This window comes from Xenopus tropicalis, chromosome 5 (genome assembly GCF_000004195.4).
Source record: "Xenopus tropicalis strain Nigerian chromosome 5, UCB_Xtro_10.0, whole genome shotgun sequence".
In the NCBI taxonomy this organism is placed as follows: domain Eukaryota; kingdom Metazoa; phylum Chordata; class Amphibia; order Anura; family Pipidae; genus Xenopus; species Xenopus tropicalis.
Window position 1 is genome coordinate 19,486,989 of NC_030681.2, and position 17,911 is coordinate 19,504,899.

The following is a 17,911-nucleotide window of genomic DNA, read 5'->3' on the forward strand; positions in this document are numbered from 1 at the left end:
ACCTCAGTGTCAATCTGGGAGGAATGATAGGAATTGTAACTGAGCAACAGCTGATGGGCCATTGGTTGGACAATCACACTTTATAGATATAATCAACCCCACCAAACCAGACTCCACCATCAACACTAGCTCTCCAGCTGTTACTGAACTACAACTTTTGATTGGGCTGTTGGTGGTATGCCGAGAACATTTAGAAGCCCCCAGTTTGCCCCTACTTTAAGTCATTCCTGTCTCTCTAGTGCAGTGATCCCCAACCCTTTGGATGTTGCTCTCAGTGCCCCCAAACCAGGTAGCTATTTTTGAATTCCTGACTTGGGGGCAAGTTTTGGTTGACTAAAACAAGATTTACTACCAAATAAAGCCCCCTGTAAGCTGATAGGGTGCATAGAGGCTGCCTAATAGCCAATCACAGCCCTTATTTGGCTCCTCCATGAACTTTTATGGTGCTTGTGTTGCTCTCCAAGTCTTTTTACATTTGACTGTGGCTCAGGAGTAAGAAAGGATGGGGACCCCTGCTCTAGTGGAACATTGCTATGACACAAAACGATAAAGCAGCCCTGTCTGAATAGGGTCAATCTTGGTGAATCATATTTCCCAGCTGGCAAAATAAAACACACTCCAGCTTTAGGTAAGAAAACAAGAAGACAGATCTAATGAGCCAGCCTTGAAATTAGTTGTTTTCCCTTCTGATAGTTAGCCAGGGCAAACATTTAGCAGCAGTGCTGACCTGCTTTGGCTGGTATAACGAACGTACTGTACGAAAGTGTGAAGGAAATCTTACTATATAAAGAGCAGGAGGTACATTAGCTTTATGTATATAATTAGTGGAAAAAATGATCCTGTTTCCAAGTAAAAGAAAACAGTTTGACCTGCTGGGGGGGTCAGAGGGTGAACTGACATCTCCTGTGTTGAAGGGAGTAACCGCGATGGCTTGTGTTCCAGCTGCATAGCAATATAGCCCGATGGCTCGTACTAAAGCTCCCGTGTACAAGGTAGGTTCCAGCAGGGCATATTTGCTGTGAGGCTGCAGGTTTAATATCACAGGTTTTAAGAAATGTCCCCACTTGAAGGTTTATTATCTGGAGAAGGCCTCCTTAGCCCATAACAATGGTAAGATAAATAGAAACAGAAATAATTCCAGAACAGATAATCACTGACCCCAAATTTTTTTTAGAACTATTTTTCTGGTTTGTCTTCCACTATGACGAAGTACACTGCATACAAGCATGAAAATGCTCCAAACACAATTGCCTTCCCAACAGATATCTGTTCAGGACTTTACATATTGATCTGGCAGGATGAAAATTCCCATTGGCTGAGGACCAGAGCAGACGCCTCATTGGACAAAGGGTTAGTCGACCAGAATTTCACTTCAGTAGCCAAATCAGACTTAAGCTGGCCATACATGCACCGATAATATCGATACGATATTTGGTGCGTGTATGGCATGTCGTCGAGTCGACCGATATCGCAGGAAGCTGCTGAAATCGGTCGACTTGCCGATCGGCCAGGTTAGAAAATTTTGATCGGGCGCCATAGAAGGCGCCTGACCAAAATCTGCCGTCAGGGCTGAATCGGCAGAAGGAGGTAGAAATCCTATTGTTTCTACCTCCTTATCTGCTGTTTCAGCCCTGAACGGTGTGTGGCGGATCAGACGATGTTTCGTGCGACCGATGGTCGCACGAAACATCGTCAGATCGCCACATGTGGCCACCTTTAGACTGGCCAAATGCATACAGAACTTGTTTGCCCATGTTACCAGACAATAGATCATTTAAAGGGTAAATGTTGATTGATGTTTTTTTTTTTTTTTTATTGGGCTAACTTACTATCTTCTATCTATCCTGGTAACAACACAAAATACATAGATTTGCTTATCTATGTTTATCTTCCTGTTTGATTCAGTTCCTAAGTGTCATTACACAGCCATGGGCCCCACCATCTCTGCAACAGAGCACTCCTTTGCAGAGATGGTGGGGCCCATGGCTGCGTAATGACATTATAGTTGTCATGGGGTGGCTCATAATGTCAATCATGCCGCATTTCAATGTGAAAATTCAAAATAAAACCAATGCTTAATTTCCTGGGTTCAATGCCTGAATATAGGACTTTTGTAAATTGATTTTTTGGACTGATTTGTCGATTTTGACCCTTTTGCCTGATCCTGATTCCATTGACTGCCACCTGAACTGTACTTGAATGTTGACTTGAGTTAACTCCTCAGGTACCACAGTTTGGACTTTTTGTACTGTCTGTACCTAGGCTTCCTCCTTGGTCCTTACTCCAACCCTGGCACTAAGCCCCCATTCAGGTTGAGTCGTGTTTGGCATCTCAGTAAAACACATTTTTTCAGTCCTTTTTCTCTTAAACCTCCATTTTGATCCCTTGAATTATCCCATTAGAAATAACATGGTGCTCATTTACTTACACAACTAAACTCCGGCAGATTTTCCCCAGCCAAGTCTTTCCACTGCTGTGACGTCAACTTAACACTTGATTTAAAGCCATTTAAAGACAATATGACCAGGATTGCCCTTCCACGCATTTTTTTTTGTTCTGTGCTTATTTCAGCCAAGAGTGTCCTAAACATGAATTCCAGCACCAAAAGAAAGTGTTTCTGTATGTAACACTAAATCACAATAGCAGAATCCTGGCTACAGTGGTGATTAAACACGATACCTTAACCTCAGGGCAAGGTTTATATACATTTATTTAATACAAGATATACACTGCCTTCTTGCTCCCCTGCCCAATGAAGCTTATAACACCCTGATAAGTACAATATGTAAAATATGACTCCAGAATAATTGAATTGCAGTTTTAAAATGTTTCTTGTTATCGGTGCTAAGGTTCCGCTCTTCCAAGCAACCAGTAATTCTGAACAACAGGTTTAAAAATTATAATTATGATACAAATTCTAATTCCTCCACAAATTGCTGTGCAGTTTTCACTTGTTTCTATGCCAGATTTTACAATTGGCTACAAACAACAAACATATTACTAATAAGTGTAATTAATTTGTATTTTCTTTTTTCTTTATACCAGGTTTATAAAAACGCCCCTTAACGGCACATAGGACATGTGTTTGCTGCTGTTGTCTGGTGCAAAAGGGGGGTGGCCAAAATACCCTTGCATGTCTATCCCTGCTCCAAATGTTGTTGGAAAATGCCTGGCTTAGGGGCATTTTGTCCAAGCAGTGTAGATGGCAGCAGAAATGACTACATAATACCTGCATGGATTGCCCTGCAAACCACAGCAGTCTATCAGATATTTGCTTTTACTATTCTAACTGCATTAGACCATTTGAAGGTAACTGCTTATTGACCTGTACATACACACACACACACATACACACACACACACACATACACACACACACACATACACACACACACACATATTATATATACATGTAGGCTTATGTTGGTAGATAGGGCATATTCTGAGCAGGTGATAGGGGGAAAAAAAGCTATTTTTACACAGAATAAAAAAAAAATGAGTTCAACTTGACATGAGCACCAACTTGAACACATCCAATCATGGTTTTTTCCCCTTAAGAGAATGTCATAAGAAATTATACTGGGAGATATTTGTACCTTACATTTTCTGGCAGTATGACAGCCCTGTTCTGTGGCCTACCTGCGATGCGCAGCAATGTACAGCTTGGCTGATAGAATGTCCCGCCATATCCCATATGCCCTTAAGGCACTGCTTTGCACAGTGACACACAATAGGTGAACTAAACTTTATAACACTGAAATAAAAAGTAACAGCCCTACCTCAGCTGCGCCTTAGGAGGAGAGGCACGGAAATTAAATCTGACACTTTTAGACATCTCAATGTTTCCAGCTCGTTTCTTAAGGTAAATGAGGAGTTTCATTTAACAGGCAGAGAATTAGGCGGAGGCTGTTTATTATGTGCAGAGAAGTTCTCTGCTCTACTTATTTACAATTTATCTGAAAAACTGGAGCAGATACAGGAGTACAGTGGCATACTTGTGGGTCCCAGCTATAATGAAGGCCATATCTACAGTAGTTGCTAGTGCCTGTGGTTGTCTATACAAAATAAATTCTATAAAGCATTTTTAGGTTCATTATTAAGCCTGCACATTTAGCACAGGGATAGGCAGCTTACTGAACGACAAGGCCCAACATCCCGAAGGCTTTAGGATGAGCTTAAAGTTATATGAACTGTAAGTCGCTGTTAGGCAAAGCTGGGATTTGTAGCTCAGCAACAACCGGAGAGATGCAGGTTGCTCACTGCTAATTTTAAGTAACTGTAAGATTCCACCTTCAGCCGTGTCTCTGTCTTTACTGTCAGGCACTGCAGAACATGGTGGTATCACATAGAGAAAGGCTGATGATACAGGTATGGGACCTGTTATATAGAATGCTTGGGACCTGGGGTTTTCCTCATAAGGGGTCTGTCTACAATTTGTCTCACCATACTTTAAGGCTACCAAAAAATATATTTAAACATTAAATAAACTCAATAGAATTGTTCTGCCCCCAATAAGGGGCAATTATATCTTAGTTGGGATCAAGTACAGGTACTGTTTTATTATTACAGAGAAAAGGGAATCATTTAACCATTAAATAAACCCAATAGGGCTGTTCTGCCCCCAATAAGGGGTAATTATATCTTAGTTGGGATCAAGTACAGGTACTGTTTTATTATTACAGAGAAAAGGGAATCATTTAAAAATGAAATAAACCCAATAGGACTGTTCTGCCCCCAATAAGGGGTAATTATATCTTAGTTGGGATCAAGTACAGGTACTGTTTTATTATTACAGAGAAAAGGGAATCATTTAAAAATGAAATAAACCCAATAGGACTGTTCTGCCCCCAATAAGGGGTAATTATATCTTAGTTGGGATCAAGTACAGGTACTGTTTTATTATTACAGAGAAAAGGGAATCATTTAACCATGAAATAAACCCAATAGGATTGTTCTGCCCCCAATAAGGGGTAATTATATCTTAGTTGGGATCAAGTACAGGTACTGTTTTATTATTACAGAGAAAAGGGAATCATTTAACCATTAAATAAACCCAATAGGGCTGTTCTGCCCCCAATAAGGGGTAATTATATCTTAGTTGGGATCAAGTACAGGTATTGTTTTATTATTACAGAGAAAAGGGAATCATTTAAAAATGAAATAAAACCCAATAGGACTGTTCTGCCCCCAATAAGGGGTAATTATATTTTAGTTGGGATCAAGTACAGGTACTGTTTTATTATTACAGAGAAAAGGGAATCATTTAAAAATGAAATAAACCCAATAGGATTGTTCTGCCCCCAATAAGGGGTAATTATATCTTAGTTGGGATCAAGTACAAGGTACTGTTTAATTATTACAAAGGAAAAGGAAACCATTTTTAAAAATCTGAATTATTCGATTCAAATGGAGTCTATGGGAGATGGCCTTCTCATAATTCGGAGCTCTTTGGAAAACGGGTCTCCAGAAAACGGATCCCATACCTGTACAACGTAAGAAATAAATGACTATACCCGCACTGCGAAGGTTTGGATCCAGGTCTGGCATTTCCTTAGCGGCTTCTGGGCTCACACTGTAAATTGAAGCACCCGCTTCATTCGCAATGCTGAAAAGTGAAAATTACATATCATTAGTCGTCCACCAATAATCTCTATGTACAGTGCCTGTAGCATATTCACCCCTTGGAAACCTTCATGTTTGTTTGTCGTAAGATATTAGATTTCATTTCTGTTGATCGGGGTCAAAAATACAAAACTGACTCCTTTGTATGAAAGTGAAAAGAGATCTCTGCAAAAGGATCTAAATCAATTAAATAAAACCAACACTAAACAACTGATGGAATAAGTATAATTGCCCTTGAAGTCAGCAATAAGCAGAGGCACCTCTGGCAGCATTTGCAGCCATGACTCTATGTGGATAGGTCTCTATCAGCTCTGTACATCTGGGCACTGCCATTCTGCCCTATTCCCCCTTTCAAGTTGCATGGAGATTGAGACTTTTTTTGAACTCACAGCACCTCAATCTGATCTGCTTTCTGATTTGGCCATTCTAGAACATTCATTGCTTAAAAAATTTGTGGGTAGTTTGTGGCTTTATGCTTGGGGGGGGCATCAGAGGTTTTGGACCGCCATCACCACAAGCCACCCCCCCCCCCCGTGATGATGATGATGATGATGATGGTGAATTAGCCCACATGCCCACATCCTGAGTCCTACCTGTACCAGTTCCCTACGGCCCATCCTTCATCTGAGGTCCCCTGTGCCGCTCCCCGCTGAGTCCTCTCTCTCCACTGCTAGGTGGGAGGACTCAGCAGGGCCAGGTAAATTCCTCTGGGGGGCCGAATCCGGCCCGCGGGCAGTACTTTGGGGACCGCTGGTCTATTAAGAGCCATGCTGTGTGTGCCCATATACATACATTACATACACAGAACATGATATCTAGGCTGTTTCTATAGCAGGCTACAGGTGACTAGCCACTGCATATACACATCTCAGTCTCAGTGAACATGATAAACACAGTTATTTATCTACAACAATCCAACAATTAGGAAGACGGGTGCATTCAGCACTGTTCCAGAAAGCTGACAATCTATTTCTAGCCCCAGAGTGCTGGGTTGGGGAGAGATGGACTGAGCTGAAAACAGCAGGAGTTAATCATGGAACATGGGGAAACCCGTATAATCTAGGATTTCAATATCCTGCAGGAAGAACGATACACAGCAACAAACAAATGGAACACAGAAAAGCGCATCTAATGAAAAGTATCACAATGAATTGCAGCAATTAATATATCATACAAATGACATTCAGCATTTTATCATCAACCCTTTATCCTACTGTACTTCTCAAATGAATTTCTATGAAAGGCACAAGTTGGCAATCACAAGCATATAATGTGTATTTACAGCATGTTGCTGATTTGGGGTGAAGACACATGGGGTGATTAATCGCTGCAACTACGATTACGGTGACTAATCGCGGCGTGTCTTTGCCCTTAAAGCACCCACTCATTTTTCAGAATCAGGTAATGCAGAAGCTCTGTGTTCCATAAAGTGAAATTGAGTTGTATTTACTCCAAAGGCAACGACTTCACCACAGCTATATCAGGATTCACAGAGTTAAAGGCAACAATTAATCAATCAGCCATTTAAGGACTTCATTAGTCACGGAGGGGTCTAACGATCCATAGGAAAGAGCACAGAGAGCAGTAACTGGTTATGAGCTCTCCGTTCTGCAACACTGACCGGCTGAGATAACTTACTGCTGAGCCTCGAGTCACGGATAATCAGCATTATTAGACTTTTCCATGTATAGAAACAGATGTTTGTGTGAATATACAATAATTTATATCTACTTTTTTTTTTTTTTTCTTTACTTATTTCACCCAGTCATATAGGAAATGTTCTAACTAACCTCAGAATAAAATAGTCTGGAATGGTACTATATAATAAACATATTCTCCCCCAATTTCTATTTTGTATTAAAAGCTGTCATATGTCTAGGTCCTACCTACCAACAGTTCAATGAAATGAAAAGCATTTTAGGTACAGGTAAGGGATCCGTTATCCGGAAATCCATTATCCAAAAAGCTCCAAATTACAGGAAGACCATCTCCCATTTTAATCAAGTAATTAAAATTTTTAAAAATGATTCCCTTTTCTCTGTAATAATAAAACAGTACCTGTACTTGATCCCAACTAAGATATAATTACCCCTTATTGGGGACAGAACAGCCCTATTGGGTTTATTTCATGGTTAAATGATTCCCTTTTCTCTGTAATAATAAAACAGTACCTGTACTTGATCCCAACTAAGATATAATTAATCCTTATTGGGGGCAAAACAATCCTATTGGGTTTATTTAATGGTTAAATGATTCCCTTTTCTCTGTAATAATAAAACAGTACCTGTACTTGATCCCAACTAAGATATAATTACCCCTTATGGGGGGAAGAACAGCCCTATTGGGTTTATTTCATGGTTAAATGATTCCCTTTTCTCTGTAATAATAAAACAGTACCTGTACTTGATCCCAACTAAGATATAATTACCCCTTATTGGGGACAGAACAGCCCTATTGGGTTTATTTAATGGTTAAATGATTCCCTTTTCTCTGTAATAATAAAACAGTACCTGTACTTGATCCCAACTAAGATATAATTACCCCTTATTGGGGGCAGAACAGCCCTATTGGGTTTATTTAATGGTTAAATGATTCCCTTTTCTCTGTAATAATAAAACAGTACCTGTACTTGATCCCAACTAAGATATAATTACCCCTTATTGGGGGCAGAACAATCCTATTGGGTTTATTTAATGTTTAATTGATTTTTTAGTAGACTTAAGGTATGGAGACACAAATTACAGAAAGACCCCCTATCCGGAATACCCTTGGTCCTGAGCATTTTGGATAACGGGTCCCATACCTGTATAAAATATTTTTAGGCGAATCTCAGAAGTGCTGAGATTGACCTGTTTTATATATCCAGAAGGTCCTGTTTATTGCCGACTCATGTAAATATAATATGAAAAATTCTATTCTTAATTATTTGGATACAAAACAAAGCATAAAACAAAATTGTAAAACCGACAGAACTTTTCTATCACAATAAAAAAAAAAGCACAAAAATTTTAAAATATATTTTGTTTTCTTCAAATGCAAAGATTAAAAAGAAAAGATATGTGATTGAAACAAATAATGGCACTGAAGGAATGCCTGTAATATAGGTTTTGAAGCAAATATGGACATACCTTGTAATCGCTATTTATCTCCATTTAACTCTCGCTGGGCAAGGCATCCATGAAGAGCAGAGATATATGTGTTTGCCTCATATATATAAAAATATATCCAGAGATAATGGGCAGCTTTAGAAGTTTATTTTGATTCCCAGAATATTTCTAATGGACACGGATATACGGAGGTGTTTGTAGAAAAGGAGAAAATTGCTTTCCATATAAGCTAAAAAGAGATACTTCCTCCGGTTTAACTCTTGCTGGGCCAGGTACCCATGAAGAGTTGAGATATGTGTTTACACATATATATCTCCAGAGATAATGCATAGGTTTAGAAGCTTATTTCAATTCCTGGAATATTTCTAATGGACATGGATATTTGAAGGTGTTTGTAGAAAAGGGGAAAATGGCTTTCATTTTGCCAGAGATAAATGCCTGAGTAAACACACATATGCCTCTACGCTCGTTCCACCGATCAGGAATTGTTAAATATTTAACTGCAGCGCTGGTTTGTTATTGAGCTAGAAGGGGGAATATCCATTTAATGGAGTTCATTTTAATACAATAGGCATACAGACTGCTGCAACATTATTTATATTTCTGAATATCAGTGTATAACATAGCAGAAGCTAGATGGAATACCTGCAACAATGCAAAGCAATTTAAGGATGACACTTCGTTACGAAATGGCCTGTAGAAATTAAATGTGGTACACCTGCGCCATCTAGTGGCCACAGAGAAGGAAAACAACATGGGAAAATAATATTGTAAATCTGCATCAAATCCAAATGCAATCATTTTACTTGACTTGGGCTAAAACATCTGCCTTAACACTTAATGCCTCAATAGCAGCAAATGCTTCTGGGAAAATGTCTACTCAAGTAAACCACTGCCTTGTCTCACAGCTGACCTCTATCTGAAAGTGCTGCCAATAAGACAGTGACATTTACAAAAATTCTACAAGTTCTGCAACCATATCAGCATTAATCCAAAATTCCATCCTGATTGCAGTTAATGCTGGGAGCTTTATTAAGTGTTTTTGGGGAACCATTATGGCCCAAAGCATAGAACATTTATTTTTCTTGGTTTTCACTTATTTAGCTTTTTGTTCAGCAGCTCTCCAGTTTGGATTTGAGCAGCTATCTGGTTGCTAGGGTCTTGTTTACTTTAGCCACCACACAGAGGTTTAAACCAGAGACTGGAACACAAATAGGAGAGGGACTGAATAGAAAGATAAATAATAAAAAGTAACAATAAAATTGTAGCCTCACACAGCAATTACTGGGTCAGTGAGAAAGGGGAATAATTAAAAATCTATAAATAAAAGTGAAGGCCAAGATTAATAAAATATTTTAAAAACCCAGCTGGAAAGTTTTACGGTCAGCATGGATTTTTCCATCTTAGGTACCATCAAGTACAATGAATGGTCTCAATATAACAGACAAAAAATCATTCCAGAATGAAGAATTTGAGCTTTCTAAATACTGGTATGGGATCCATTATCTAAGGGCCTAGGTTTTTCTTTTATAGATAAGATGTCTCTTTAATATGGTTGACCATACCTAAAATCTGCTAAAATTTAAACAATTAACAATAGGATTGTTTTGTCTCCAAGAAGGGGTAATTATATCTTAGTTGGGATCAAGTACAGGTACTGTTTTATTATCACAGGTATCGGACCCCTTATCCGGAAACCCATTATCCAGAAAGCTCCGAATTACGGAAAGGCTGTCTCCGATAGACTCCATTATAATCAAATTAGGATTTTTAAAATTGATTTCCTTTTTCTCTGTAATAATAAAACTGTACCTTGTATTTGATCCCAACTAAGATATAATTAATCCTTATTGGATGCAAAACAATCCTATTGGATTTAATTAATGTTTTATTGATTGTTTAGTAGACTTAAGGTATGAAGATCCAAATTACGGAAAGACCCCTTATCCGGAATACCCTTGGTCCCGAGCATTCTGGATAATGGGTCCTATACCTGTACAGAGAAAAGGGACTCATTTAACCATTAAATAAACCCAATAGGGCTGTTCTGCCCCAATAAGGGGTAATTATATCTTAGTTGGGATCAAGTACAGGTACTGTTTTATTATTACAGAGAAAAGGGAATCATTTAACCATGAAATAAACCCAATAGGGCTGTTCTGCCCCCAATAAGGGGTAATTATATCTTAGTTGGGATCAAGTACAGGTACTGTTTTATTATTACAGAGAAAAGGGAATCATTTAACCATTAAATAAACCCAATAGGGCTGTTCTGCCCCAATAAGGGGTAATTATATCTTAGTTGGGATCAAGTACAGGTACTGTTTTATTATTACAGAGAAAAGGGAATCATTTAACCATGAAATAAACCCAATAGGGCTGTTCTGCCCCCAATAAGGGGTAATTATATCTTAGTTGGGATCAAGTACAGGTACTGTTTTATTATTACAGAGAAAAGGGAATCATTTAACCATTAAATAAACCCAATAGGGCTGTTCTGCCCCCAATAAGGGGTAATTATATCTTAGTTGGGATCAAGTACAGGTACTGTTTTATTATTACAGAGAAAAGGGAATCATTTAACCATTAAATAAACCCAATAGGGCTGTTCTGCCCCCAATAAGGGGTGATTATATCTTAGTTGGGATCAAGTACAGGTACTGTTTTATTATTACAGAGAAAAGGGAATCATTTAACCATTAAATAAACCCAATAGGGCTGTTCTGCCCCCAATAAGGGGTAATTATATCTTAGTTGGGATCAAGTACAGGTACTGTTTTATTATTACAGAGAAAAGGGAATCATTTAACCATTAAATAAACCCAATAGGGCTGTTCTGCCCCCAATAAGGGGTGATTATATCTTAGTTGGGATCAAGTACAGGTACTGTTTTATCACTACAGATAAAAAGGAAATTATTTTTTAAAATTGAGTCTGTTGGAGATGGCCTTTCTGGATTTCTGCACTTTCTGTATAATAGGTTTCCAGTTCAGATAACAGATCCCATACCTGTAATTGGTTTCTGTATAAGAGCTCCCCTGGCCATATACTGTGTATATATATTATATATATTTTTTACTAGTAATGTTCTTGAATACCCTATTGCTCCATTTGTAGCATTTTATTAGCAGAAAATACTGTTTGAGAGATACACATGCTAATGCAAATCATTTTTGGAAAGTAGAATACAGGGAATGTACCAGGTAGACAGGCAAACAGACAAATCTACAGATACACAAATAGGTCTATCCCAGGATCTGTGCTCAGGAAATCATTTGCAGCTCCCAAGTCCATCCCAGGATCTCTACTTCTGGTATGGCATCCATTATCTGGAAACTTGTTATACAGAAATCTCTGAATTACAGAAAGTTCATCTTCCATAGACTCAATTTTAATGAAATAATTCAACTTTTTTTTAAACAATAGATTTCCTTTTGTCTGTAATAATAAAACAGCTGTTACTAGGTTTTATGCCCTCTGGCCCTCTTACTACAACAAAATCACCACTGGAATCAAACTTATAGTGCCTTTGTCCAAACATGCTCCACCTATCTCAAATCAAAGTTAGAAATTGAGACCATTAACAGCATTAAAAGTCTCTACCCTTCCACCAGGCTTTTCTCTGATTGGACGAAGGGTAGCTACAAAATTCCTACAAAAAGTGCTTGTGCTTTTTGGAAAGTGGCTACTTCAGTGAACCACTGCCTGGCAATGGGTAGCTGGCAAATTCCTATGAGGAGATGGGCTTGTGTTTCTTGGCTTCTCCAAGGAGTTATTCTAAGCAAAAGTCCTTCTGAGGTGTCGCACTAGGACAGTGATCCCCAACCAGTGGCTCGGGGGCAACATGTTGCTCCCCAACCCCTTGGATGTTGCTCTCAGAGCCCCCAAACCAGGGAGTTATATTTATGAATTCCTGAGTTTTAGTTGAATAAAAACAAGATTTCCTACCAAATAAAGCCCCTGTAAGCTGATAGTGTGCATTGAGGCTGCCTAATAGCCAATCACAACACTTATTTGGCTCCTCCATGAACTTTTATGGTGCTTGTGTTGCTCCCCAAGTCTTTTTATATTTGACTGTGGCTCACAAGTAAGAAAGGTTGGGGATCCCTGCACTAGGAGATAAACTAAACACAGCAGTCAGTAAGGTTCCAGTACAGTGATCTGATTTTGAGGGGGCCGCTAGGCTTCCAGCTATAAAACCAGCTAGGCTTCCAGCTATTAAACCAGCTAGGCTTCCAGCTATTAAACCAGCTAGGCTTCCAGCTATTAAACCAGCTAGGCTTCCAGCTATTAAACCTGCCAGAGAGACAGTAGAGACTGTGAGTAACAAGAAATACACCCCCCCCCCCCCCAAGCAGACCTAAAACAGTTTTTTCAGATGTCAACTAAATTATTTCTAAAACTAAACTACTATTGATATTTATTAGATATTTTCAGTATCCCTTTAACATTTGTATTTTATGCCTTTGTTTTACACTTAGCAAAACACTGCTTATTTGGCAGCAAAATCCTCAAGTCAATTAAATATGATTACGCAAAAGCATTAAAAAGTTCTTTGGATTCTTGGAAGAGACAACTGCCATGAAAGCAATGCTTAGCGGCAATATACTCCAACGGTTCAGGAGTCGCGTCACCTTTATTAGCCAAGTGACAGGCACAGATGACATTAGCTGGAAAGCTCACTCGCTCAGCACTGAGACATTTGTTAGTACAAGGTGACTGACTATGAAACTCAGGTTTGTGTCAGGACAGAGTCAAAAGACGAAGCACAAAGGGACTAAAGTCTCCAAAGTGTTCAGTAGGTATCCGGCAGAACTGTACGTCACTTTATCCATTCACCTATGAAGCATGCCCGCAGAACATCCTCACAAAGGGAAGAACAATCAGATATCTGTCTTTATCTTGCCTGAAAATGCTGACATTTTTCAGTATGAAAAGGGTCCAAATGGCAGGTGTCAGAGAGTTTTAGGCTGACATGAAGTGCTAGGAGGCAGGAGAGAGCGCGGATGTCAGAGCCACACAGGGGCCCCAGTGAGACTGCACGTTTGAAAAGAGCAAACCTCAGACTCTGTTAAATCAATCCAGTGCCAGATGCTGTTATCAAAGCAAAGCCGTTGCTACACATTCGTCCTGGGGAGATACAGGCATTGGCAGACGCCGGTGCAAAGAGGAGAGCTGGTCTGACACCTCCGAAGCCTTAAAGTGACAGTCACCTGTACATGCCCTCTCTTTATATATTGACAGGGTGGCGTGCCAAGGCGGGTAATGTGATAAGACTTTAAGCCTCTGAAAGCAGTAGAAGAAAACTTTTGGCACAATATAGAGAGGTAAACACAGAGGAAGGGGAGGGAATGCATCGGAGGAGGAGGCTTACGGTTATCTGTCAGAATCTGCTGGGTGATACATTGTGTCAATACCCCTGGGCGCCACTGCTGTCTGCATTTGTCTTGGCCTTTGTACAATTAATAGAACTCTGTCATCATCAAGAGGCATTATATAATCTAGCTTCACTGTATATGCATGCTGCACTTCCAATAGGTTTATTTCCCTTTCTTGTTAGGAGCCCCCAATCCTAACTGTGCCAACACATATTCCTTGCAAACTTGGGGAGAATATGGAGGGCAAGGTGGCCTTGAATTCAAGAAAGGGATCACATTCTACATTTAAGGGGAAATGAAAGGGGCAGAAAAGGGCCAAAAGGTTCCACATAAACCAATTAGTACGGCTCATACTGAAAACCTGTTCTGACACTTTTGTGTTATTATCAAAATGGCAGCTGAGAATAGCTTGCTAATAAGAGTTCAGTACCTATTACTGCTCCAATGTCAATGTTTAAAAGTTCAAACACTGACAAAGATAGGGGATAGGAAAAAGGCAAGTGAGCAGTTCCTTTGCCTTGTTCTTAAAGGAAAACTATAACCCAATAATGAATACTTAACCAACAGATTATTTATATTATGTTAAGTGACCTATTAAAGAATCTCACCAAACTGGAATATATATATCAGTAAATATTGCCCTTTTACATCCTTTCCCTTCAGCCGCCATTTAGTGCTGGGCTGTGTGCTCCCTCAGAGATCAGCTGACAGGAAATAATGCAGCTCTAACTGTAACAGGAAGTAGTGTAGAAGCGAAAGACAGAACTCTGTCCATTCACTGGCTGATGGGGCCTAGCATGTATGTGTGCCTTGGCTTGTTTGTGTGCACTGTGACTCCTATGATCCCAGGGGGCTTAATTCTTAAAATGGCAATTTTCTACTTAGGATTGCCCAATAGCACATACTACTAAAAAGTATACTTTTATGAAAATAGTTTATTTAGATGAAGGAGGGGTTCAACAAATGAACTTTTTTTATGCAATATATTTTTATAGAATCCTACATTGTTTGGGGGTATAGTTTTCAAAATATTAATGTACATTAAAAGTTACTTACAGTTTATGATGACTATCACTATTAGGCTAATGCCAGACGTGGTGTTTGGCATATATCTTCGGCAAGCCAAAAATATCGGCATAGGCTCTTACGTGTGCCTGCACCCTAATGAATAGAATATTCTCGGGTGCAGGCACATGTAGCCAATATCCACCAAAAAACGCAAGACTTCATATCTTCGGCGGATAGTGCCTGCACCCAAGTGTATTCCGTTCATTCGGGTGCAGGCACAGGTAAGAACGTATGGTGATATTTTCAGCAAGCGATTTTTGTCTTGCCAAAAATATACGTCAAACGCCACATCTGGCATTAGCCTTAGGGCTGCTTTTGTAAGTAGTTTTTACTTGAAGTTCCTAAACCTGACTGTTTGACCAAAATCTCTGTTTCGGTTGTGGAGCAGGTTGTTTTCTTTAAACAGACCTTTTCAAAATACATTAAGAATCACTCTCGGTACGTGGATGATGTCTTTTTTACATGGCATGGGGGTGAACAGGAATTGGAAGCTAGCAAGGTTATTAACAATACTCACCCTACTTTAAAATTGACCTTACACATTTGTGTTACAGTTATCAAATGCAATAATGTTCTAATTACAGATTTATACAAAAAACAAACTGATACGGTCATAATCCTGCTTACCCTAGTACTACCAAGAAGGGGCTTATCATACAGCCAGTTACTTAGGGGCAAAATGACAGTATCAAAGGCTTTAAATTTAATTGAACGTGGTTTCCGATCAAGCTTTGGTTACTCTCAAAAAAATAAGGTTAGAACGCCATGACCAATAAAAAGGAAAGCAGCAGGATTCCCTTTGTAACTACATATAATGAAAATTCTACCTGTCATTTTTAAGCATTGGGAGATTTTACAGAAGGACTAGAATTTTGGGAGGCTGTTTAAAGATAAACCATTACTTTCATATAAACTTGGGAGATGTTTTAACAAAAGCAGACTTACTATAACCTAAAACTAAACAGCCCACAATTAAGATGGCTAGTGCAGGTTGTGAATATTCCCCCTACAGGGGGAGGCTTTACAAATCTCCCTGTTCGCGGGCGACTAATCTCCCCGAGTTGCCATCAGTTGCCATCCCACTAGCGACAATGTAAGTCGCCGGTGGGATGGCACACGCGGCGGCACGATTTCGGCAAATTGCCGAAAATGCCTCGCGAGGCAACTTCGGCGATTTGCCGAAATCGCCTGCTCAGCGTGTGCCATCCCACCGGCGACTTACATTATCGCCGGTGGGATGGCAATTTGGGGAGATTTGTCGCGGGCGACTAATCTGCCCGTGTGCCAGAGCCCTTAACAGGATATTGCTTCAAAACAAGGTGATGTGGACTGATAAATACCATGTCTCCTATGGGTTTAAATAAGAATCTTAATCATTCCTGTTTCTTCTATATACGTTTAGCCTTCTCAGTTGTTTTGACTTTCATCCCTTTGCTTTTTTTGTTACTGATTATTGCACTCTCTTTACAGCTATGATTGGATAACATATATATGATAATCAGAGACCGGTATTTCAACATAATGTTTTCTTCACCTTACTCCTTTGAGTAATTAGTTAATTAATATGCTAATTGTTTACTTATTGTCTTGATTAGGGGGTAGGGTTTTCCCTATATGTACCCATTTCCTGTTACACTTTGTGAGAGCACTTGATAAAGGGGGCGCATACCCCAAAACGTTGTGTGTGGAGACCTCAATAAAACATTTATAAGCACATTTGCTGGAAGTTAGTGCCATCTGTTACACATCATATATACTTATGTTTTGCCAACCTGACTGTCCCTTCTCAGCCTGTCAGTTGCTAATAGAGGAATATGGGAATGTGATGGGTAGTTGAATAGCATCCAGTAAGTTCTTTTACGGCAAAATTATAAATAGCATGCACATACAATTTTATGTAGATGTAAAACAAGAGGTTTAATTCCTGTTAGTATCGCTTTAAATTCCTTTTTGTAAGGGCACGAGGATCACATTGTTCTTTACATCAGTGTTAAAAAAAAAAGGAAAGGTAAAAACTAAGTAAGCTTTATAAGAGGTCTATGTAAATACAGCCATAAGCACTAACAGTAATGCTGCACTCAGTCTTCTGTCAAAAGAAACACAGGATTTCTTGTCTATTTTTTTGTAAACATGATGTTCCAGTGTCTGACTTCCTCTCTCAGAAACAGCCTTAATTCCCAGGGCCAGAGTCTGTGCAGTTCTCTCCTCTCTCCTGCTTCCCCTCCCACCGGAATGCTAAGAACTCCCTCCCCCCTCCCTTAGGAATGTGGGATCTAAGCTATAACGGCTAGAGACTGCAGGCAGGAAGCTACTTAAAATGGCAGCTGCTATCTTAAGCAAATGGAGAAAGCTTCTAAAGCGGTTTACTTGGGTATGCTAATGGTTTCTGCAGAATAAATAGTGTTCTAGATGGCACTAATGTGAAAAATCTATTGGCAGTACAATGCCAAAATGACTTTCCTTCTCCTTTAAGGTGGCCATACACGGGCCAATTTCAGATGCTGATATCAGTCCTTTAGACCGATTCAGCAGCTTATCTGCCTGTGTATGGGCACCAATGACAGGCCCCCCTGACCGACATCTGGCTCGATCTCGATCAGGCAGGATAGATTTTTCTGTTGGATCAGGGGCCACATCAGCTCATGCAGTCCCCATACCGATGACGCCTATACCTGCCTTTGTTTTTATTCCATTCCAAGCTCAAAAATAGCAATGGCTGCATAGGGGGGCTAAAGT

The 17,911-nt window shown here is 39.6% G+C and overlaps 1 protein-coding gene across 2 annotated transcripts in view; it reads right to left on the reverse strand.

Moving 5' to 3' along the window:
- The window catches only part of srbd1 (S1 RNA binding domain 1), a 108,199-nt gene that overhangs the window by 60,048 nt on the left and 30,240 nt on the right, over positions 1-17,911 (reverse strand). For both annotated transcript variants that reach the window (XM_004914754.4, XM_004914756.4), the window contains exon 15: positions 5,514-5,605. In XM_004914754.4, coding sequence (XP_004914811.2) covers positions 5,514-5,605 — 92 coding nt within the window. The remainder of the gene's footprint in view (positions 1-5,513; positions 5,606-17,911) is intronic.